The following is a 24,184-nucleotide window of genomic DNA, read 5'->3' on the forward strand; positions in this document are numbered from 1 at the left end:
TAGACCTAGACCTAATTCTAAAACCTTTTCGAATTGTATATGGTAGCATAATGTGACAAAAAATTAAGCATATGTGACAAAGAATTAAGCATATGTTTATCTTGTAAACAGGACTAACTAATCATAGTTACTGCAATTTGAATTAAAACAAATATATTGATTTCTACAATCCCCTGATAGTTATTTTTCTTTACAGTTTATTTTTCATCATCAAATTTTAAAGAAGATTGTATGTTGGGAAAGGCTTGATTTTTTCTAAAGTTTAGTCACAAAATCTTTAATATGAAATGTTCTGATACGTTTTTTAGTGTACAATCTTATATTTTGACTCCAAAACCTATTGTATAATTTTATAATCTGTGGCCACCCTGTAGTTATCAGAAATCTAATAATAAACATAGTCTTTGTGTTTCTGTAATGCCGAATTATTTAAACTTTACGATGTCAAAGTTCTATTCATTGTTAATAGCAGTATTTCTTTTTCAATCTACAATTTATACATAGGCTATTTTTATTCTTTTAGTATGAGTATTACTTCTAGCTCGCTGTACAGTGAACACAAAGTTCGCACTGATGATCCTGGTTTGTTAAAAAAATTAGATGTAACCAATGATGAAGTCATTAACGAGTATATATCAGAAGCACTGGAGAAGAAGAGAAAACCAAACGAAATTGAAGTGCTGAAGTTTAAATTAAAAGAAAAAGCACTGTTACTAGAGAAAGCACCTACAGTCAAGCGAAAGGGAAAAAGACAAAAGAAAGGTCGAAGACTTATCAAAGCTAGTCGACGCTTTAAGTCATTGGGATTCTACGATATTTCTAAGGATAGACAAAAATACGAGAATTTTTTACCCCTTCATGAACTTTGGAAGCAATATTTTTGTAGTTCGTATACTGTGGAGAAGACGAAAGATCTTGTTATAAGAGCAGATGAAAGATTGTTAAGGATGGACTATCATGGTGCTGATTTGACCGTCTCCAATTGCAAGTGCTCCTCTTACATTGGACTAAAAGGAATTGTTTTTAAAGAGACCAAGAATATGTTTATGATAATCACGATGAACAATGAAGTCAAGTCAGTCCCTAAAAAGGATACGATATTTTCGTTTGAGTTAGAAGGACATAAGGTTAAACTGAACGGTGATGCAATGTTGGGCAGGCCAGGTGTTAGGATGGCCAAAAAATTCAGGCCATTGTTTAGAGCTGATTTACTAATAGATACAGATATATGAATGTGAATGTGGTAGTTTTTTTTTGAGGAAGACATTCATTTCTTAACCTGTGTTTGAGAATTTGTCGCTGTTTTTCAGGATGTTTTAAAAGCAGTGATATTTTTCTCTTGTATTCATGTGCAGCTCTCAAATAGGAGAGTTTTTTAAATATGTAGTAAGCATGTTTTTCAGCCTTGGTATATCGTTCTTGATAGATCATTCTCATGTGTGTTTTTTCTTGTATTACATGTATTTTATACAGACGTTTTTCTTTCTACATAATAAGAATTAACACTTTCCTCAAATATTGACGCTACTATACTGTCTAAACCTCGCTTCGTGTACTTTGGAGAGAGAAACTAAGTATAACCTATACATGCTACAAGTTGGCTTGTGTTAATAACAAATATAACTTTTACTTTCTGATATGCAAAAAACATGTAATTCTTTGTCATTTTTATATGACGAACGGGGATTGCAGGGAAGTTGAGGTTAACCAAATGCATCGGGGTAGTATATTTGCGATTAAGACGTTTTTATGCAAATTCCGGAACTTTTTTTTTTTGCGATTGAAAGCTGCCATGAAAAAAATGCGAAATTGAAACAAAATGGTAACAAGAGAAAGTATTGCGTTTCGTTTTGCTCTACTCTCGTCGTCATAATGGCTTCTTGTAATTTACTATTGATAAGTATATCGAAAAACGAAGCCTTTCTTGTCCACCTTCCATATAAGAAAAAAAATTATTTATAGGAAATTTTAGACTCTTAAATTTTGCGAAAAACGAAAAATTTTGGACGTTAAAAATTTCAGTTCTGGCCTAAATTAAAACCCGACCGAAAATGTCAGTGATTAATTCTATTTTAATGGTGTTTCAGGTCAAATGAAATGGTTAGAAATGGACGAATGGATAGATATTTGCTGTTGGATTTTAATTTCTATGGTAACGGTGTATCTTCTCAAGAGAACTTGTTCCGGGATATATTTTCTCGAAGAAGGGCGATTGGATGATAAAGTAATCGTTGTTACCGGTGCAAATTCAGGTATAGGTTACGAGACTGCGCTGGAGCTCACGAGAAGGGGTGCGAGTGTTATACTGGCGTGTCGCGATAGACAACGCGGTCTTAAAGCTGAGTCGTCAATTAAAAAAGCAACAAATTCGTCTGCTGTTCGCTTTCGACAACTAGACTTAGGATCTTTCAAATCGATTCGAACCTTTGCGAAGACGATAAAACTGGAAGAAAAAAATTTATATGCTTTGATAAACAACGCCGGTGTATTTTGGTGCGACTTTTCAACTACGCAAGATGGCTTTGAATTAAACTTCGGAGTTAATTACTTAGGACATTTCCTTTTAACCATGTTATTGCTACCATTATTAAACAATTGTCAATATGGCGGCCGAGTAGTGACTGTATCTTCGATAATGCATATATTCGGCCAACTCGATTTGAATCAACTGAGCGTTAAGAAACACAACTACAATTTTGTGAAAGCATACAGCGATAGTAAACTGGCCAGTGTATTGTTTACCAAAGAGCTGACGAAACGATTAAAACTTCCTCGTGTGACCACGTACTGTGCTGACCCTGGTATTGTATCAACAAATATTGGACGAGAATCTAAACTTATGGGTAGTTACTTCTACAGGGTGCTACTCATTCCACTTCGCTGGTTGTTTTTTAAAAGCGCTTTCAGCGGCTCGCAAACAGTTATTTACTGCGTTTGTTCGAGTAGTCCGTTGAAGTATAGTGGGGCTTGTTTTAGTGAGTGTGAGCATAGAAGTGCTTGGCCGTCAGCTGTAGATGAATGTACATCCTCTGAACTTTGGAGGGAAAGCGTTAAGCTTACGAATCTTTCTGACAACGAAATGAAATGTTGTAATTGAAGTTTTCGACGTAGTATTTAAAAATAGAACTATTATTATTCGGTACTCTACGATGCATATGATTATTGTCTCTCTGTTGTTAGCAAAGTTGGAAATATTATGTTATTAAGTGCAGTGTAAAAAATAAAAATAAACACCATGCAAAAATTATTTCTACAACTGTAGAATAAGTTAAAGGTCTTTTTTGTCGAATTCGCCATTTTGGAAAATTTATTTTTAATTTTTACGATTATATTTATATAATATATATATATTATGAAACTCACATTTTTTAAAACTTTTTTGACAATGAACATAGATTTAAAAATCATTTAATTAAACGATTTAATAATATATATAATTTTTTACATTTTTGGTTACTCTTGTTCTTAATTGGCTTAAAAATGTCGAAACCTTGTCATCAGTCTTCTTTTACTCGATAGATCAGCATCAGTTAAGTGTTTCCTTAATAAGGAAAATATTGTAACTTGAAGTCGTACAGAATTATACGATGGAAATGTTTTATCAGTTACTTAAAGAGAGCGGACTGGTATGTACAACTCAATTACGTTAATTAGTTGTTCTTAACAACAGAAAGTTAAAACCTCACCAACTAACACGGTCTCGCTGGGTTTTTTCTTTGTTTATATAATCCCGAGAAAAAATACTAAATCGCGAAGGCCTCAATCCGTAAAAGGGATTATACCCTGAAAAAAATTAAAAATTTAATAAGCAGTCATAAATAACAAATTTTATCATTGAAAAGCTGGATAAGAAATACTTTAGGGACAATTAATTGCTAGATAATAATACAGATTTCTTTCGCTATAAATGTTACTAAAAATGTTAGAATAAGCCTGACTAACTAAGATATTGGAGATCTCTTTAGACATCACAGAGCTTTTTGATAATAAACTTCGAGGTTTATCTCAAAGAGCTCCGGGGTCGAGAATGCATAGTTATTGGTTGAGTTGTAAACAAGTGTTTTTGTATTCTCCTATCTTAGTTTGTACACAGTGTAAAGTAGACGCATTTCTCGAAAACTACATTACGGGCTTAGTTAGGATAAATAGGCCGGTTACCTTTGACTGTGCTATTAAGACGCATTCTCGCCCCCAGAGCTCTGGAAGTTTTAATTGCTCTGAAAATGAGAGTGATTATATGTGGAAAATTAAAACACTTATTGGTGAGGGTACGGTCTAGCGCTTGGTCTTAGCGACGCATGTTGCAAGAAGATAGGATGTAAGAAACTAAGGCGTATGTATTTGTAAAAGCCTTTATTTCTTTGGTCCTTCTTTAAACCCACACATAATCTCGTCCAAAACCTTAACATTTACAAGAAAACATACGGAAGACATTGCACGTGGAAAGACACGTCACATTGAATTGAAGACGATACAAAACAATGAAGTCTCGGTGTTGTATGTGTGACAGCCTCGCTGCATTGACATCTTTGTTTCTTTTTTGTAGCTTGAGGGTTTGGTTTCATCCCTTAGCGTTTGAGTTAAATACTCTAATATCAAGAAACGCTTATGATGGGAGATATAAAACCGAATACATTAATAACAAAACTTCGGACGGAAAAGTTTTTCCGTTCGAAATTTGTCTGCGGAAATTTTTTCTGTCCCAAAATTTTGGTTTTCTTAATTTTTTTAAAAACAGGACCAGTACATAGAAATTATATATAGGGTAATCAGAAAATAAGAACTGCATTTTTAGAACTTATTTTTTTGTTATTTTCACATTTGTCATAAAGCTGAATCCTAAAGACCCTTTTTTAGATCTTGATTGAATATATGTACACTAGCCTGCTTTAGGCTTCTTTTTGTGTAATTTCCCATAATCGTTACTTTTGAAGTTTGGTTAAAATTCGTTCAAAAGACTTACCCATACATTTGTTGACTTTAAAATCTTGTCAGAAAATTTTTCCCCTGAAATAAAAAATTCTGTCCGAAAGTTTTTCCGCCGAAAATTTTCTTAATGTACTTTATGGCTGAGACACACTTGGAAATTTAATTCAATTTTGGATCAGAATGTTTTAGTTTTGACATCTCCAGCGATTTATCGTTTTGCACGTTAGAGAGAAGCTTATTGGCATTGTCTGCCTCTCCAGGTTTGAAAATTTTCCTGATATTTTTTGTTCTGTTTGTCACTGAATCCAACTGATGAAAGGCAACATTGTATGATCTCAGTAGAAACTGTGTAACCACAATTTCAAATATTTTTCTAAAACAGATGTGTTATCTTTCGTTTTTGATGTCTTTGACGGTTTTTTTGTAGAAAGAGGGGTAGCGTTAACATGATAGGTTTTAGGACACCTTATCGGACTTAGTCGGACAAAACTGACTAAATTTTTTGGAGATGACTAAAATTATGTCCAACTAATAATTTTGTCCCACTAAAATTTTGTCCCACTAATTATTTTAGTCGGACTAAAAATTTTGTCCAAATCAGGTTTTTCAAAATTATTTTTCAGTGCGAAATTTTACATGTTAATGATTTTGTAAAAATCTTTTTCTTTTTGCTCACCAACGAATAGAAATATTTTTGGATAAACTAACGACTTAGTCATAAAAAAAAAACAATTTTAACAAAGTAACTAAAGTAAGTCTTGATAAAATAATATAAACGGTCTCGTTCATGATGTTATTTCCTCACTGAAGAGATTCTCGACCCTTTCGTAAACGGATTGCGCGTCATTGATAGCCTCACTTATTCCTGCTTCATTGAATCCTTTTTCGACCAGTTGGGCTTCTTCCTGCATGTGGCTAAACAGATATACAATCCCGCCGGCATGAAGTGGCTTCAGGTCGGACAATTTAGACGAAATTTTTATTTCTGCTGGAACAATCCCTTTTTTGAGCTGGCGCGCGACCTGATCCGGGAACCAATCATTATATTGATTTTGGATAAAAGCTTTTGCTGCTTTGTTAACAGTTAAATCCAATGATTGGAACTTATTCGTTAAGTTACAAGGCACTATTACAAGTTCACACCTATTTATAGACCAGAATTCTTTGACTATGTTATCTTGCCCTTTAAATGTGTCCATAAGTTCGTGTGGAGATTGAAACAGACGAAGAGTCCAAAAAGTTTGATCCATATTGCTGCGCTATTAAAGCATTAGTCGATCAACAAGTTAAAACAGTTGGAAATATACCACGAGGAATATCTCAACATGTTTACTTTTTCCTCAAAGAAGAGAATGGCAGCATTGATGGGTCCGTGAAATCGATCCAGTACAAACCTTCTCCTATACCTGCCGGAGGATTGGAAATACCCTTAACTTTGACTTTTAAAAGTCCTCGCAACGTTACGCATCTAAAAATGAAAAAAATTTGTATCAACGCTATATTTTTTCGAATATAATGTAAAAAATGGCAGCAATGAGTCAGAATCGGATGAGGATGTTGATGAGGAAATCAACATATGCATTCAAGATTTTGATGAATCTTTAAGGGAGTGACAGTGAAGTCTTAAGGAATCCGCGTGACAAGAAAAAAGCACCGGGAATTACAGAAACTTCCAATGGAAGTGACAGTGAAGTTATTCAAAAGAAAAAAAGAACACAGCAGTAATAGAAGGAACACCCAAAAGAAATGTGGGAAGCAACATAGATCAGGAATATGGCATTGAAATTGAAAAAAAGAATTATGCCCTCCAAGTAAATAAAGTATTGTATTGTTTTTATTGTCTCCCAAACCAAAATTAAGCAAATTGATAAAATTTAAAAAAAGGAAATAAATATAAGTCGGACAAAAGTGACTAAAATTATGTCCTACTAATAATCCTTCAATGGGCTGTCTGCATGAACTTTATTTGAAAGCCTGAAAGCTCGTTTTTATTAGATTTTTTGTTACTTAGGAATCGGCCGCGCACAGTGCACAACCTATTCCAATCAGATACTTTAAAGGAGTTGAACACAAAATTATTTTGTGGTAGCCATAAAATAAATTTAAGCAAGAGAGAAAAAAATTATAAATTTCTAAATCCTGAAATCTACTCTAAGATAACTACTTTGATAACAAATAAACAACTATATTTCACAATTAAGTATCTATGTATTTTTCTAACAACATCTTTATGGCTGTATGGGGTGAAAATAAGTAGGTTTTAGTTGTACTGACCAGGAACATCAAAAATAAGAAGATAACTAAAGAATATTTTCGATGTGCGCTATATGATGGGTTACCTGGCTTACACGCATTGTCTTCCACTTTGGATCGGTGTAATCTGTGCACCAAAATCCAATGTTTTCAAAACAAAGTTCATTGAAAAAAAAATCTAGACCAAACTTATGCTAGACGGTGCAAAAAAGGTAAGATAAAAATGCTGAGTAATTCTTTTAGTCTCTGACGACTAAAATTGGCTTGTTATAAGATAAATCATTTCCTTGGTCTATGATAAAACTAGCTAGGATTAGGCAATACATAATCAAGGTAAATATGCGACGCCAACGAACTAACAAACTAGCCAATGTAATTTTTTTAGTCACACAAAAATGACTGAAAATCAAGAGCTTGCAACACCAGAAACAGCATCCAGTTGGTGGAGTTGGTTAAAATGGAAACCAACATCTCAAATATTACTTGAATTGGCTGAAAATCAAATGTTGCAAGGTATGTATTAGCCAGATTTAGTAACTATAGGTAGCTAGCTAGCGCTATAGTTAAGGCAGAGAGGGTATGTACATGAAGGTTTTTCTTTCACTGCCAGCATGTGTCTGAACACCCATATAAAAAAGTTTATTATTTTCAAAATTTTTATTAGACACTTTATGTAAAAAGTGTATTGATAAGACAACCATTTTTCCTTAATCCTTATTCTGCTCTAAGTGTTATTTAGCTAAAAATGCGCGCAAGGAAAGACTTGACTAGATCTGAATTTTCAAAATATGCTTGACATTAAATGTCACAGCAAAAATTGAAGCAGGTAAACAAATTAAAAAAAATTGTCTATTAACTAGTCATTGCTGGCATTATCAAAATTGAAATGGCAAATCTTTGCCACTGCTTTTTCACCTAAGTGGATTTTTTCACAGGCTTAACAACTAGGTCAATATTTTTTCTTGCGTAATGGGGTATTTTAATTAAACAGAGGACTTTTTTAGCACCACTATACTGTCTAAACTTGCTGTGTATAATTGTATATACCTTTAGTTTTGTTGTGTTCTTTAAAGGGAAAAATGGAACCATTTTATTTTATTCCATAAGGCAACACTTTACGTTTTTAGTTTTTTCATAATAAGAATACTCTAAGCTTGTTTGTGTTTTCCACATGAGCATATCCCAGCTCGATTTCAAATATGAAACAAAATCTTATACATTGTTCTTCGCAGCTTATCTTTCAGCAAGCTGCTACTTGCTGATAGCTAACCTATTTCTTGATTGAAGGTAGTGAATCACTATAAATAGTCTATATAAGATGTGAATTATATTGTGGTATGCTGAAGTAGAAATGATTGATTAATTGGGTGAGACTGATTGTAGGAAAGTGCTAATTGAATAAAGTGCTCAAAAATCAGAAAAAGGCTTATTTCAACTACGAGGCTATTAGATAGAACTAGGGAGAGATGTTCTGTTTACAGTATGTTTATTGACACCATTTCCATTAGGTCAATTTTTGTATGTACAGTCCTTAAGCACATTTATAAAATATGAAAAAAACAATTAAGATGCTTGTTGGTAATGGTCAAAATTTACGCCAGTAAAATTTGTTCCAATAGATATTTTGATTGTTGAATGTTGAAGTAATTTGAATTTGATTGTTTATTATAAAACATAAATATCTGTAAGATATTTATATTTTCTGCAAAAATTATATGTAAGAACACTTGCAATTAATTAATTAATTAATATTAAATGATAATTATTTAATGCCAAGAGATTTTATTCTTAATATTTTTAGGTGTAAAAAAGACTTTTAAAAGTTACTTTGTCCCGATATTCAACCAAAATGAAATTAGGACAATTGAGACGCAAAATGAAACAGAAAGACTTCCGTTAGTTATGTTACATGGTTTTGGTGCAGGAGTTGGGTTTTGGACTTTGAATTTAGATGAGTTATCAAAAGAGCAAAAGGTTTATGCCATAGATCTTCTCGGTTTTGGCAGAAGTTCACGACCAACTTTCCCAAGTGATGGAGCTGAGGCAGAAACTTTATTTATCAAATCCATTGAAGAATGGAGAGAAAAAGTCGGGATTGAAAAATTTATTTTGCTAGGTCACAGTTTTGGTGGGTATCTTGCATGTTCATATAGTCTTCAACATCCAGACAGGGTGAAACATTTAATCCTTGCTGATCCATGGGGTATACCAGAAAAACCACCCCTTGGTGAGCAGACGTTTGAGATTCCAAGATGGGCAAAAGTTGTAGCTGCCATTTTAAGTCCATTTAATCCCCTAGCTGCCGTTCGAGTAGCTGGTCCTTGGGGTAAGAAATAACCATTTTTCTTTCATTTAAATTTTTTTAATGCTTGTTTAATACCTAGATTCTTTTCTCTTTGATTACATTAGTCAGTAAATTAGTAATTAATTATCTACATAAAGTTAATGATTAAACCTGTTCACATCAAATTGAATTGATTCTTACTGAGAATATAAGGAAATCATAAGGAATCAAACTTACAACTGTACTTCTCTTTGGCTCATTATGCAATTGAAATTTAAATAACTTAAAAGCATTTACTCAACCCTATTTTTACTGACATGTATCAGGTCTATCAATAAGAAAGAACAAAAGATCAATAAGTACACCACACAGGGGTTGCTGTTTTGGTGTAGGGAACAAACATTAACATCCAGCATTGTTCACACCTGGGAATTGTAACATGTATATATATCAAAAAGTTGTAAGTAAAGTCACAAATTAAACTTTGTGACTACTTGTGGAAAAACAATATTTATTATACAAATTAAATTTGGAAAGTTAGAAGTAATGACAGTGCTAATTATGGATTATGAAAATTTGTTATTTATAATAAACCAAAAAAAAAACATATCATAGCAAGTTTTAAAGTCATTATGTTAATTTTTACTGAAGTTATGGGACCTTTATAAGTCGTAATACACAGGCATTTAATTTCTTTGTCTGCTTAACCAAATGTGGTGATAGTAATAAATGTTTGCACAAACCAACATGAAAAACAACCAGAAAACAAATGTAAACAAGTATTTCGAACTAAGTGGAGAGGTAAAGACTACTACAAAAAAATCTTGTTACACAGCAGTCTTTTTCAGGAGAGGCGTGCAATCGCACGAGCCAGCCTTGGCACACGCCTAAATCGTTTCAGGTGTGATTATTCTCACACCTGAAAAATAAATATTGAGTTTTCAAAATCAACTTTTAAAATCCATTTTGTAGCGTGTGATGGCAGCCCTCGATAGAATTTTTGGAGACTCGCCAGATAAAACGTCCGATAGATTTCCGTCATGGTTGGACACTTTTAGATTAAAAATTATTGAAAAGTCCTGGTCCTTTTAATCCACGAGCAAGCCTATTCATAGCCAACCTGACCATCCTAGCTAATTCACCGACTCCTGACTTAGTTAAAAGAACTACGTAGACATAAATCTCTTTTGCCTGGCCCCTTCATCGTTGGTAACCAGGTCTTACAAAAGAAATCCAGCCATGCTGTTCTTAACTAATGCGGAGGTGAACGTCGAAGGAGCATGGATGAAGCAAGTCTGCAAAACTGCACTTACAAACGGAATAGACATTTTATTATGGATTTAATTGTAGATAATTTCTTCAGGTCCGAATTTAATGGATTTTTTCTTTATCCTGTAAAAATGAAACCCACGTGCGGTGTAAATTTTTTTGAAGTTTTAAGCCACATGGATAAAGATTTTTTTTAAATTGAAAAAAAGCATATTTTTGCATATTTGCTTGTGATGACCTGAAAAGTGAACAATAAATGTAAAAATGACAGTATAGTCATGCATACTATTTCGGACATGTAGAAAAGGAAGTTAAGATTGAGAGAGTCGCTATACCAGTAGACGCTCGTGTTTGGGGTTCACGATTTAAAACGCCCCCCACTGTCATATGCGTAACATTCTTTGCATGTGTGGTTACCATCACACGCGTTACTTGATTTACACGTGCCTTCACAGACAACGTTTTTCGTTACAGGACCAGCACTAATAAATCAATTTCGGCCTGATCTAAAGAAGAAATATGAACGTGTATTTGGCAAAGATGACACCAGAGTGATGGATTACATATATCATTGCAATGCACAGTCAGCAAGGTAGGTTCGCTTGTCTATTAAACCTTCAAAGGGAAAGAAAATCAGATTGCGTAGAAAGGTTAGTTAAGATACAAATTTCAAGTCATTTACACATTTTATTTAGATATACATTATAAGTTTTGTAAATTAATTACTTTTATGAAAGTAATTAATTTTTGAACTGTTTGTTAAAACAATTAATAAATACATCACTGTCATGAAATCCAACCATGGTAAATCAGTCTGCATTGACAACATGCTGACATAAATTTTTGACAATAGAAGATTTGTTTATTTTTTTTAAAATTTTAAATGTAAACATCTTTTTATTCAATACTTCTAAGTTTAAGTTGGTAAATTTTGAAGTAACGAAAATTCAAAGGTTAAAGTTGTTACTCTGCTATGATATATGGACCAACATGGTTTTCAGGCAAAATACTTTCATGTCATTGAATGGTCCTTTTTATCAGCCCTAATGGTAATTACCAATTTACAGGGTTACTTGACTACCCATTGTTGTACCCTTTGCAGCAATAAATAGCTATGGGTACAACAAGGCTTTTAAATTGGAACCTAAGATCCTATCTTTGAGTAGTTCCATTAAATGGTCGGAAAATGTTACAATGCTGCCATTATCAGTCTTTTACTTTACTATTTATATCGAATATTCAGAAAAGCTGCAAATCCTAGATTGTTGTGTTTATTTATTTTAGTGGCGAATGTGCTTTCAAATCTCTAAGTATACCTTATGGATGGGCAAAATATCCTATGGTTCACCGAGTTCAGGACATAGACAGAAATATACCTATAACTATATTATTTGGATCAAGGTCATGGATGGAAACCACATCAGGGTACACAATTAAGTATTTAAGACATGGTTCTTATGTTGATGTTCAAATTATTAAAGGTGCTGGGCACCATGTTTATGCTGATAAGCCTAGTGAGTTCAATGCAGTTGTAAATGGTGTTTGTGAAAAAGTAGAAAAGCAACTAGACAAACCTTACGTGTATCTGAATGATAAGGATACTTTTAAGACTGAAGCTATTTCTGATGATGAACAACCGCATATTTAAAAATTCTAAAAAAGAAGGATGAGCCAAAGCTGCAATCAACAAGGAAAGATAAGCCACAATGCATGAAATCTGAATGCATTAAGCAAAAAGGTACTGTATGTAAATATTAATATAAGAATATATAATTTAAATCTTAATTTCATTTTATATCTATTTTATAAACTTCAACAATCATGGTAAAAGCTTGGATTAAACTTCCAAAAACGTTTTCAAATACATTATTTAAATGAAGAAAATTAATTTTAGTGGGGTTAGGAGCCTAAATGTAAATAAAATGGTACTTTGGGGAGATTTTTGAAATTAACACCTCTAGATTACTAGATTCCATAAAATCTTTTCAAATTTCTTCGGCAATTCCGTAAGATTTTAGGTAGGTGTGCCATAGAACATGGTTTTAAAAGGTTGGGGAAACAATATTGTTTCAAACCCCCCCTTCCCTGCTTCATGCAGAATTGACTGTGGTACTTCCCAGGATGTCTTAAACGATGTTTTTTCATGTATTTTTGTTTTAAATATTTTATATACATGTGGCTGTTTCTGGCTCCTTATATGTTGTGATTTGTAAAGTTTGTATATTGAAGTTTTTGTGCATACCCATTTCTACAACTGTTGTTTTTTATTGTATTATTATTGTAATGTTACTGTATGTTGAACTTGTTTTTATATATTGTGGCTGAATATCACCATTTACATTTTCTCAAATAAATTAAAAATTGAAGGAGAGGAGATTAGTTATCAGAATAATCGAAATAAGTAACTTATTTCCTCAATTCAAAAAAAGAATTCTATTTTTCAGCAATCATCACAATTGGCCAGGTCTAATTCCCCAAACAAAAGAACATATTGAAGGGCTTCTTCGTTATTTTCTTTTGCAACTCAGAAAAACCAGAACCAGGGTTTCTCATGTTAATTTTTTATTAATTTGCCACAATAAAACTAATGCATGCTTGAATTACAGCTAAACGTACATTCATCAACCATGACGTATTATTATTGCAGCATGGAACTTTTAGTAAGGCTTGATAATTATCTTAGGACTTGAGCTTCGGTAAATCTAATTTAATTATAAGCAACATATATTTTATTGATTAGCTATATGTTGAAGTATTTATGTGTACTATAAAATTTATTTGTCTCCGTTTATAAAAAGTTTTTTTTAAATATTTTTTTAAAAGTTGACTAGTTGCACCTGTTATTATTATGAACTACAAATGTAATATTCCAATCCAAACTTTATTGGCAGTAACTATATGATAATATATTTATGAAGAAATAATTTTGCAAATGTATACATTATAAAATTCTTTAATTCATGTCATTGTGTATTCGAAATTTGTTTTAATTTATTTTAATACTAAACTTTGAATAGTTTGTAGTGGACTCCTCTCCTTCATTACAAGATTTCAAGCTCTTTGTGTGAATGCATGTTCACCTTCAACCTTCACAATGAACAGGTTGGGTTTCAGTCTTGCGAGAACTATGGCTTTTGACTTTCTCCACACAATCAAATGCTAAATTGATAGATTTTAAAAAGATCTTTTGACCTGACCTTTTTGTAACCATTAGCTTTGAGATACAGCCACTTGAGATCTGAGGATTTGTTCAAAAAACAAAGGTGGAACTCAGAATAAAGTCTTCTTTTTCTTCCTTCTTAAGAGCACAGCACAGTACTAAGTACAATAAGGAAATTGGAAATTTTACACTTTCTGGACTTGTAGGGCAATATATTTTTCACAGTAATTTTCAAAATTAAAAAGTTTTCGTATAATTCAATATCATTTATCATGACATTAACAGAGTATGTTGTGTTTTTGTGCTATGGCCATATTCACCCTAATAAAAGATGTAGGTGGCAAATGAAAAATGTATTATGCCTTTGTTGATAAGTGAGGCTGTGAAATAGAATTTGAGAAATAGAGTAAACTTTAACAATTATAATTTTGTTTAATGTGCTGGTGGGTTATCATTATGAAGTTATATTTTGCAGGAATTGATGGTATTTGTGGCTAAAAACCACAATTCTGACAAAGTAAGTCTTTGCAATAATACTTTCTGCATTTTAGGTGTGTAAATAATAAACAGAAAAGAAAAAAAATTCATGCATTGTAATGTTTTAAGCTGTAGAAGACTTATTACATATCGATATCATGGCAAGCACAGAGCCACCGATACCACACAGAGCTCATTGTTGGAGGAGAACATCTACGAAGTTGTTAGAAGAATCTGAAACAAGAATGCTGGAAGGTGAGTGACAAAACAAAATTTTGTGAATAATTTAAAAAGTAAAAATTGGAATGGATTGTTAAAATGTTTTAGATGAAATGATAAACAAGCACATAAAGTGCACGTGTTTGAGTAACTGCAAACCATGGATGAAACTTAGGGTACGTGTCAGACAAAACATAGATCAAATTAATAAGCACATCGATGCTTGATTAAGCTTTACATAAGCTTCCTGCGACACAGGTTCGTTTAGGGACTCAGGTCTGATTCTCCAGGCCTAAATAAGCATGCACGATAGATATACACGTAGGAAAAACTCAATAAAACCACAGATTTCAGTAAACACAGGGGTCAAATTTGGCACTTTGGTTTAATAAGGCACCAATATTCAATTAGGCACATATACCATATATGCTTGATTAAATAAATTTACCCAATTTAATACAATATTCAATTAGGCGCATATATTCAATTAGACACATATATTCATTTTAATTTTGTGTGTATTAAAAGAAACTTCTGCATAGATAAGAGTTACCTATCTGTCACTTAAATTCCACCAGCTATTATTAGCCCCTTTCTCTACTTTCTCTACCTTTTGTTTTAGGTGTGAAAAATCCAATTGAAACTTCTTTTACAAAAATATCCCATGGCAACCACATACGTACAATTAAAGTAGGAAAGCATTCCGATCGGATTCCACTGGTGTTACTACACGGCTTCGCGGGAGGTCTTGGATTTTGGACTTTAAATCTCGATTCGTTGTCTCAAAAACAAAACGTCTACGCCATCGATATACTTGGTTTTGGGCGTAGTTCGCGACCAAAATTTTCAGCAGACCCAAGCGAAGCAGAAGCCGTATTCACGAAGTCTCTTGAAGAATGGAGAATAGAAATAGGGTTGGAAGATTTTATCCTCGTAGGTCATAGTTTTGGCGGATATCTCGCAGCGGCTTATACACTTTCGCATCCCAAGCGAGTTAAACACCTAATTCTTGTTGATCCATGGGGATTTCCCGAAGTTCCCGAACCGGGTGACGAGCCTATTCAAATACCCGGCTTTGTAAAGTTGTTGGTGAATGCGATAACCTCTTTTAATCTGTTGGCTGTTATAAGAGCAGCTGGACCGCTCGGTATGTTATGATTATTCATCTATGTGTGTCAAGTACGATCTGATGTCTGATTGCTATCACAATTTATTACATAAACTGAGAAAACTACTTTAAGTGGAGAAAATTTGCGGACGAAAAATTTTCGAAATTAAACATTCTCGAATGATCCATATTAAAATATTTTGCGAACAAAAATTTTCGTAAATCGGAAAAAAATCTATCGGAAAATTAGGCAAAACACTAAAGTTTAATCTTAAAAAATTGAGCATTGAGCCCCTAACGTATTCTTTTATTATTAAAGCACAACGTAGGAACTGAAATTGACAAATTTTCGACGTGATTTTCCGAATAAATTTGTCGCGTAAAAGGGAATGAAAAGTTGTTCACGTTCATAAACTTTCGCGAATGGAATTGATGTTCTTTGGAAATTTTGCGACATCAACTTTCGCAAATCCGCGAAATATTTGGCACTTAAGGTAGACAAAATAGCAGCAGTTCCTTTCACTATTCTAAACACTAACTGGCGAAATACTATATCTTTCAATATTTACAAAGCGGCTGTCTCTTTTTTCAATGTCTTCCTTTGTTGCGGTTTCTTTCGGAAATTCCAAAAATAAAGAATTCCATGTGTTCCTCGGTGGGTGACATTATCCGAGAAATAAAAGTTTTAGGATATTTGTGTAGGTTGTTACATGGTACGGAAATTTAATGGCGATTTTTTTTCGGTGGATTTTATCTCCGAGCGTTTGAACTTAAAGGAAATTTAAAGTACATTCCAGAATGTAATTTCTTGCCGTCTGTTTTCTAGGACCTGGTTTAGTAAAAAGAGCTAGATCTGACTTGAAATTAAAATTTGAGCGTATATATGGTGAAGGTGATGCAAGAATTATGGATTACATTTATCACTGCAACGCACAGGATCCCAGGTAGGCCTAACATGGAGGTATATTGGTTTAATATTTTGTGATTTAGTCCGTAGGCTTGTATCATACGTTAACGCCAATGCTAAAGTCAACGACAACGCCAAACTCTGATATTAAGCACATAATATAACGTACTCTGGTGCATTTGTAAAAAAGAATGGGACGTTGTCCACAAGGATCTTTGTTTCTTTGTAATTAACTTAGACGAGAGCTGCGGTACGAAGTTTGAGAAAATCTCCTGCCAAATTGATTTAATATACTTGTCTTTTTTTACAGTGGTGAAACCGCTTTTATGAACATGGCCGACATCAATCCATTTCCTTACGCCAAAAACCCAATGATAACCCGTTTAAAAGACATTCAAACATCGATTTCGCTTTTTTATGGCGAAAAGTCATGGATGGAACTAATATCGGACTTTAATTCGCTTGTTAATGTGCATGAAGACATCACAGTTGAAGAGTTAAAAGGAGCTAGTCATCATGTGTATGCTGATAACTCTGACGAATTTAACGAAGCTGTCAATAAAATTTGCGATATAAAAGAATTTGAAAGACATTATCATATTTCGCCATCCAAAATAAATAAGGAAACGTCTGTATAGTGTTTCAAAGACACGTATAAGATTACGCTCATAGCGGTTGCCATGTAAATGCAAACTTCTACGTAGGCCCTGTTTTCGCTTTTAGATGTTCACACGAAAAAAAAGTCACAAGGGATTGCCTTGAGCACTTGTACGAGTCTTTCCTGAAATAAGTATTCGTGTTTGAATAAAAATGTCTTAATAGCAATAAAATCTTAAATCTCAGTATCCAACCTCGTCCCTTCTGGCTTTTTGTATTTGGACAGTCGTCTAAATATAAAAGGTCTAACAAGTCCTGGGAACGAGGTTGTGTCATATCTTAAGGTCTTCTACATTAAAATTCAATCAGCAAAAAGGGTGACTATTTACATGATGTTCCAATTTGGGTTGAATTTAATTTCGTAGGTGAAGTGGCCCGTAAAGGACCACTACTTTGTTTGTCACTTTGGGCATGCGCACTGTTTAAACACCGCATTTCACTCTCGTGTGAAAGGTTTACATGGAACTTTCGCACTAGCTGAAATTTAATTTTGGTTAAATGAAATTTCAGCAGAAGTGACTTTCTCTTCGCCTGAAGTAATGAAAACTCGTGTTAACTGTGAAATACACCGTAAACTGGATTGACTTAAATTGGTTCGAGCTCACTTTGGGTATCATGTAAACAGTCTCCTATGTTTTTTTAACCGCTGAATTTTTCTTAACTTTTTTTTTTACTCAACAAACAATTATATTATAATTTAAAATGCTCCTAATTTGAATATTCTCTATTTATATTTATAATATTTTCATTTTTAATATTTATTTTTGGTCTCGTAACTTGCAAGTTTTGCGCTTTCTGTCGCCTACTTTGGACATTCGTTCAGCGGTAACGAACGTGTACGTATATAAAAAATAATCAACATAAAACTTATATTGTTCAGTTAATTTTTGTTTGAAATATCTTTGTACATTTTCTTTAAAATAATTTTATTTATATCAAACTAGACTATTGTTCACTAACAACATAACAAGAACCTAACGAAACTTACCCGCCCTTTTTTCCTGGAATTTTCAAGGCTTAAATCTAATTTAACGAGATAGACTGTGTGAAACCGTCTTGTTTTATTTTAGTTATAGGAAATAATACCTGAATTTACATATTCCATATCAGCTTTTAAAAGTTTTAAAGTCGCTATTTTTTATATTCCCGCCATTCGCTAGAATTCTGTACGTTGAGCTAACTGGTCATGTTCAAGGTATTAATAAAAATTAACTTTCAAGCCGGTAAAAATGAGAACTTTGTTACTTCTCCTTTTCTTGAGTTGGCTTTCTTTCTTTCTGCAAAAAGTTGACAGGATTAAAGGGATACCCTTTTTTATTTATGTTTTTTTACTACGCTATTTTGTATATTTTGCATACGTCTCAAATACGAATTTTTTTTTATTTATCTGGAATTTTCGCATAATAATTTAATCTGTAGTAGTCTGAAAAAAAATAACAAGGACAATGTTGCATTGTAGTGAAGGCATTTCATTTAACTAAATACATCAACAGCTTCTCCCTACCCCCTCCCGCTTATCCCAATTGCATTTAACCCCCTCTTCCCTGCAATTACTATGTAAAATATATGACACCGTCCACCACCTATAGACTTATTTGTCTCAAAAATGTTCAAGGGAAAGGGATCTTTTGGATAGTGAGCTATTAAAAGAGATTTTAAATATTTGCAACTAGTTTAATTTTTCATATATCCCAAAGCAATGATCCATTAAAATATGAGGGGCTGGTTGTCGTTAGTAGTTAAACAGCTACTAACATAAAAATATGTGAACGTTTAGATTGTGGTGTTTTTTGTATTTAAATTTACTCAAACCTAAAGGGCATTAAGCTGGATGGGGGCTTCTTTGTTATGTTTGTGGCGCCGTAGTTTAGCGGTTATCACTCTCGTACTTTGTGCGGGAGACCGAAGTTCGATTCCCCTTGGCGGCGATTCAATATGGGCAATAATAGACAGGGTATATCCCTTGATATTTGTAAGGCTAGCCATGTAAAATATGCACATCTCTCTATGTTCATGCATCACCAACCTCCTACCCGGACTTTTTCTGTTTTTTTCTTTAATGTGAATGCAAAAGCAATGGGTGTAAGGATTCTCTCTCAATAGTGGAATAATTTTGCTCTGCTTCTGTACAAGACTTTGATGTAAAAGCTATGGGACACAATTTGTCGCGATATTTTTGTTCCAATTTAGCACCAAGGCCAAATTTTGACACACTTTTTGTCTCTAGAGATGGATTGAAGAATTTCAATGAAGTATTATTTACACGAGAGATTTTATTTTGGTTTATTGGGAAACATGATTTTCGTAAACTCTCAAACGGAATTTTTCACTAGTAAATCACACAAGATTTTCGTTTCATCTGAACAAAAAGATTACACATTCGATACCGTTGCACAAGTCAATGTGTTGCAATATCAAAAATTAAAGCCCCCTCGTCCCCAGACAGACAGACTTTTCTCATATCAAAGAGGCAAAAATACCTGAGGACGAGAATGCAATTTAAGAAAATACGTAACCAACAAAAAAATTAGGTCAACCGGAATCAAGCTAACTGCTTGGTAGTAAAGAAATCCGTATCAAAATGCAGTACATAATAAATACGAAACGTTGAAGAATGCTAACGTTGTGGTACAAATGATTATAAACATTGTGTTGAAAGACAATATAAGGAGAAGAGGAATGTTACTACGAATACTACGAATACTATGCATTTATGTGTATCATCATTTATGTGTGTCATCATTCATGCGTGTCATCATTTATGTGTGTCATCATTCATGTGTATCATCATTTATGTGTCTCATCATTTATGTGTCTCATCATTTATGTGTGTCATCATTTATGTGTGTCATCATTTATGTGTGTCATCATTTATGTGTGTCATCATTCATGTGTATCATCATTTATGTGTGTCATCATTTATGTGTATCATCATTTATGTGTGTCATCATTTATGTGTGTCATCATTCATGTGTATCATCATTTATGTGTGTCATCATTTATGTGTGTCATCATTTATGTGTGTCATCATTTATGTGTGTCATCATTCATGTGTATCATCATTTATGTGTCTCATCATTTATGTGTCTCATCATTTATGTGTGTCATCATTTATGTGTGTCATCATTTATGTGTGTCATCATTCATGTGTCTCATCATTTATGTGTCTCATCATTTATGTGTATCATCATTTATGTGTGTCATAATTTATGTGTATCATACGTCCACATTGTGAATGCATCACATAAGTGTCCCGTAGCCTCCACTCTTTGTTGTATATATTTAGGGAGTTAGAATAAACATACATTCCAGTTGTAAATTTTGACTTAATAATTGAGTGCTATCTGAGAAAAAAATAGCGAAAGTGTTATTATAGGAATTGAGTAGCTCACATTGGGTGTTTTTAGGGTGGTGAAAGGTATTGGGGACTAAGGGCTTACCTACTAACTTTGCCAGTTTGCCCATCTAGTCCCAGAGGACCTTTATCGCTTTTTGGATATATGCGGTCCAGATATACTGCGCCGTAAAGTTGGTTCCGTTTTTCAGCCATGGAAATTTTCGGAATATTTTGGTTAGGTAAAAAACAGCCGCGGGGAAGAGCAAACAGATAAAAAAATGGGCACATCGAAAAAAATGGTGCATAATAATATTGCTTGTTGCCTTCCTTTTAACACACATGAAAGAATTAATTATTTAGTTTTAGTACTGAAGTTCCTTTTTTGACGTAAAGTTTGGATTACGTTTCATGGTGAAAAATGTTGATTGTTGGTGCAAGAAATTGTCACCCCTAAGAAGGTTCAGAATGAATTCACTTTGATATTTTTTAGTTGTTACTAAGCTGTCTCTTCAATATGTCATACTACTCATCATATGACTGTTCTTTTTTTAAAGGAAATCTTTATATAGCTAGCTAGCTACACTGAAAATTTGTCCTCCCAAGTTTTTGAGTACCACAAAAAGTGGTAATGGCCACTTTGTGGTACTCAAAAAAATCATTTTTCTTTTCACCATTGCCAAAATTAGCATATCATTTTAATGTTCTGCAAGGAGTATTAAATAGAACTAAATTAAACTTATTATCCAACGACATAAAGTGCGGACCTATACTACTTGCTAAAAAAAAAAAGAAAAGAAAACATAACAAATGTAAACATTGGGAAGTCTTGTTTGAAAATTTTAGGTGTTTTTGATTGAGCTCCAGCAGGCTGACAACAAAACTTGCTATAAACCATTAGTTCTCGTTCTTGTTCTATTTTTATTTTGTGTGTCATTCTTTTCTGTGCTTTTTGCCTCAGAGATGAAAATGAAAGGTATTAAAACACTAATAGCATAAGCTGTATTTTAGTTATACTGTGATAAAAACATTACGTAGCCATGATTTGAATGTGAAATATCAAACATTGTATTTATCTCCTTTCTTATTCAAGACTCACCATTTAACTGGGCCTGTCAAAAATGACTTAGAAATGCTCTTCCCCCAAGAAATGTTTTCTCTGACGACTCTACTAACACGAGTACTACCTTTCCTCCTGACTTTTCAAATTCCAGTTCTGCAAAAATACTAAACTAAAATCTTTTTTGCCCCGCTTGAATGATCTCAATAACTTTTACAAGACTGTACAAGAAAATATGGGTGTTCTGTTGAGGGTGTGAACTGTAGGTACTATGATACAGACAAATTTACATCATTAAAGTTTGAAAACATGAAAGCTCTTTCTTTTTTTCACATGAATATAGCAACTCTGAGTCTGCGTTTTGATGAGCTTAAAGCTCTCTTCCAAAACCTTGAATTTGCTTTCGATGTCATTGGTATAACTGAAACAAATGATGAATTAAACACTATTTCTGGTAATGTTACCACATGCATCTCTGATTACTTGCCTCAGTTCCTTATTATCAATAAAACTAATGAAAAGTCTAAGCCACGAAAATGGAAAGTGATAGACTGGTCTAAATTTAACAAAACCAATCTCTTAAATGAAGTCTCTGCATTAAATTGGGAAAATATATTTCATACAGGTGATAAAAATGTAAACACCTCTTCTAATAGTTTCTTCAAAGCCATTGAGGACATTTTAGAAATCCATGCTCCATATAAAACTATATCAACAAAATCTAAAACTGAACCACAAAATCCTTGGATGACCAAAGATATTCTAAAATCTATGAAAATCCATGATAAACTTTATAGATCTTGTATGTGTGCAAAAAACCCTATTATTATAAGTGTAACATCCAAGAAAGATATAAAAGATATCGTAATAGGATTGTATCTTTGTGACGAATCAGTAAGAAGTATTACTATTCTGATTATTTCAAAAAAAACATCCGGAATATTGGTAACGCTTGGAAAGGTATAAGGTCCTCAATCTCTTCTAGTAATCACAATAAATCTAATTTAATTTCACTAAACATTAATAAATTTATAACCACAGATCCCCTAACTGTTGCCAATACTTTCAACAATTTTTTTTCTTCTGTGGCTATAAACCTTTGCAAGAAAATTCCTCACACACCTAAAAACTTTAATCAGTTTCTAAAAAACAGTGTACCCAATTCAATGTTCCTGTCACCCACCACTCCAGAGGAAATATTTATCCACTATAAACTCTAAAAAGTCCAGTGGTCCATCAAGTATTCTTTATAATGTTTTGAGTCTTATTAAAAATGAAATTTGCTTGTCCCTTATCTAAAATTATTAATCTCTCATTTACCTTAGGTGTTTTTCCAACTCAACTTAAAGTTACTAAAGTCATCCCTATTCACAAGAAAGAATCTAAACTTGACTGGAATAACTATAAACCAATCTCATTGTTATCAAATATTGACAAACTTTTTGAGAAACTGATTCATGATAGACTTTATAAGTTCCTTAACAAAAACAAGGTCCTTTATTCTCAACAGTTTGACTTCAGAAAAACTATTCCACTTCACAAACCTTGCTTACCATGATTCAAAAAATTGCTGACAACCTAGACAAAGGTAATTATATTTGTGGAATTTTCGTAGATCTCCAAAAAGCTTTCGATCCTGTTGACCATGAAATCTTATTGAAAAAATTGTTTCATTATGGCGTTAGAGGTAATGTCTTAAATTTATTAAAATCCTATCTTTCTGACCGTGGTCAGTTTGTCTCCATTAAAGGTATTTTCTCAAATAAAGTATTTATGAAGCTTGGTGTTCCTCAAGGATCTGTACTTGGCCCACTTCTTTTCTTGCTCTATATTAATGACTTACACGAAGCAATTAAATTTTTCCTAGTTCATCACTTTGCTGGCGACACAAACTTGCTGTATTTTATACCCTATTAAAATCCCTTGTCAAAAAAGTCACTCTTGATCTTAGATTCCTCTGGCACTGGCTCAGTGCTAACAAAATATCTCTTAATGCTAGTAAAACGGAATGTATACTCTTTAGACATCCCTCTAAACCCATTAACTGTGAACTTGAGCATTTTTATGGGTGGTTAAAGAGTTTTTCCTAGTGAAACTATAAAATCTTGGTGTACTGCTTGATTCTAACCTAGGATGGAAGTCCCAGATTAATTCAGTTCCACTCAAATCTAAATTATTGCTCCCAAGTCTGGGGTCAGTCCATTAAGTTTATAAGTGAACTGAATCACTGTCCTTCAAAATTGTGCTTTTTGTCTTATGAATTTTACCAACCATAGAACAAATGCAAACCAATATTATAAAGATTTGGCATCCTTAATCTACCTGTTCCTCTGATTGGTACCTTTTCAATTGACTTCTCTCACTCTCATAATACTCGTGCTAAGAGCCTAGGCCTCATAAATTTGCGTGCTGTTCGTACTTCCGCATTTGGTTTAAAATCCATTAGGCATCAAAGTGTCCTACCACTAGTTGTCAGAATGCCTTACCTGAAATAAGACTTTTGATCTCTCTTGCATAGACTTAAATC

The 24,184-nt window shown here is 33.2% G+C and overlaps 4 protein-coding genes across 5 annotated transcripts; all 4 read left to right on the forward strand.

Moving 5' to 3' along the window:
• Positions 1-50: 50 nt before the first annotated feature.
• LOC130613707 (ribonuclease P protein subunit p29-like) lies at positions 51-1,430 on the forward strand. The gene has a single exon (XM_057435038.1). The coding sequence runs from the start codon at positions 525-527 to the stop codon at positions 1,230-1,232; it is 708 nt and encodes a 235-aa protein (XP_057291021.1). The 5' UTR covers positions 51-524; the 3' UTR covers positions 1,233-1,430.
• Positions 1,431-1,579: 149 nt separating this feature from the next.
• On the forward strand, positions 1,580-3,145 carry LOC130613706 (retinol dehydrogenase 12-like). Its single transcript, XM_057435037.1, has one exon. It carries the CDS (start codon positions 2,093-2,095, stop codon positions 3,095-3,097), a length of 1,005 nt encoding a protein of 334 aa, XP_057291020.1. The 5' UTR covers positions 1,580-2,092; the 3' UTR covers positions 3,098-3,145.
• A 4,172-nt stretch (positions 3,146-7,317) lies between these two features.
• Positions 7,318-13,715, forward strand: LOC130613948 ((Lyso)-N-acylphosphatidylethanolamine lipase-like). 2 transcript variants are annotated; one of them, XM_057435323.1, is made up of 5 exons: positions 7,318-7,394; positions 7,568-7,695; positions 8,984-9,508; positions 11,210-11,327; positions 12,020-13,715. In XM_057435323.1, exons 2-5 carry the CDS (start codon positions 7,578-7,580, stop codon positions 12,381-12,383), a joined length of 1,125 nt encoding a protein of 374 aa, XP_057291306.1. In that variant the 5' UTR covers positions 7,318-7,394; positions 7,568-7,577; the 3' UTR covers positions 12,384-13,715. The 2 variants fall into 2 exon arrangements, with proteins under 2 accessions (XP_057291306.1, XP_057291305.1); XM_057435322.1 differs by lacking the exon at positions 7,318-7,394 and having other exon boundaries at positions 7,449-7,695.
• A 592-nt stretch (positions 13,716-14,307) lies between these two features.
• Positions 14,308-18,730, forward strand: LOC130613949 (1-acylglycerol-3-phosphate O-acyltransferase ABHD5-like). The gene is made up of 4 exons (XM_057435324.1): positions 14,308-14,627; positions 15,214-15,738; positions 16,526-16,643; positions 16,917-18,730. The coding sequence occupies exons 1-4, from the start codon at positions 14,531-14,533 to the stop codon at positions 17,242-17,244; spliced, it is 1,068 nt and encodes a 355-aa protein (XP_057291307.1). The 5' UTR covers positions 14,308-14,530; the 3' UTR covers positions 17,245-18,730.
• The last annotated feature ends 5,454 nt before the right edge of the window (positions 18,731-24,184 follow it).

Source organism: Hydractinia symbiolongicarpus, chromosome 11, assembly GCF_029227915.1.
Source record: "Hydractinia symbiolongicarpus strain clone_291-10 chromosome 11, HSymV2.1, whole genome shotgun sequence".
NCBI lineage: Eukaryota > Metazoa > Cnidaria > Hydrozoa > Anthoathecata > Hydractiniidae > Hydractinia > Hydractinia symbiolongicarpus.

Excerpts from the sequence above, each read along its gene's own strand:
- LOC130613707 (XM_057435038.1), top strand. The coding sequence starts at position 525 with ATGAGTATTACTTCTAGCTCGCTGTACAGTGAACACAAAGTTCGCACT.
- LOC130613706 (XM_057435037.1), top strand. The coding sequence starts at position 2,093 with ATGAAATGGTTAGAAATGGACGAATGGATAGATATTTGCTGTTGGATT.
- LOC130613948 (XM_057435323.1), top strand. The coding sequence starts at position 7,578 with ATGACTGAAAATCAAGAGCTTGCAACACCAGAAACAGCATCCAGTTGG. Across the intron at positions 7,696-8,983 it reads TGAAAATCAAATGTTGCAAG|GTGTAAAAAAGACTTTTAAA; the intron begins GTATGTATTAGC and ends TAATATTTTTAG. Across the intron at positions 9,509-11,209 it reads TCGAGTAGCTGGTCCTTGGG|GACCAGCACTAATAAATCAA; the intron begins GTAAGAAATAAC and ends TTTTCGTTACAG.
- LOC130613949 (XM_057435324.1), top strand. The coding sequence starts at position 14,531 with ATGGCAAGCACAGAGCCACCGATACCACACAGAGCTCATTGTTGGAGG. Across the intron at positions 14,628-15,213 it reads TGAAACAAGAATGCTGGAAG|GTGTGAAAAATCCAATTGAA; the intron begins GTGAGTGACAAA and ends CTTTTGTTTTAG. Across the intron at positions 16,644-16,916 it reads TGCAACGCACAGGATCCCAG|TGGTGAAACCGCTTTTATGA; the intron begins GTAGGCCTAACA and ends CTTTTTTTACAG.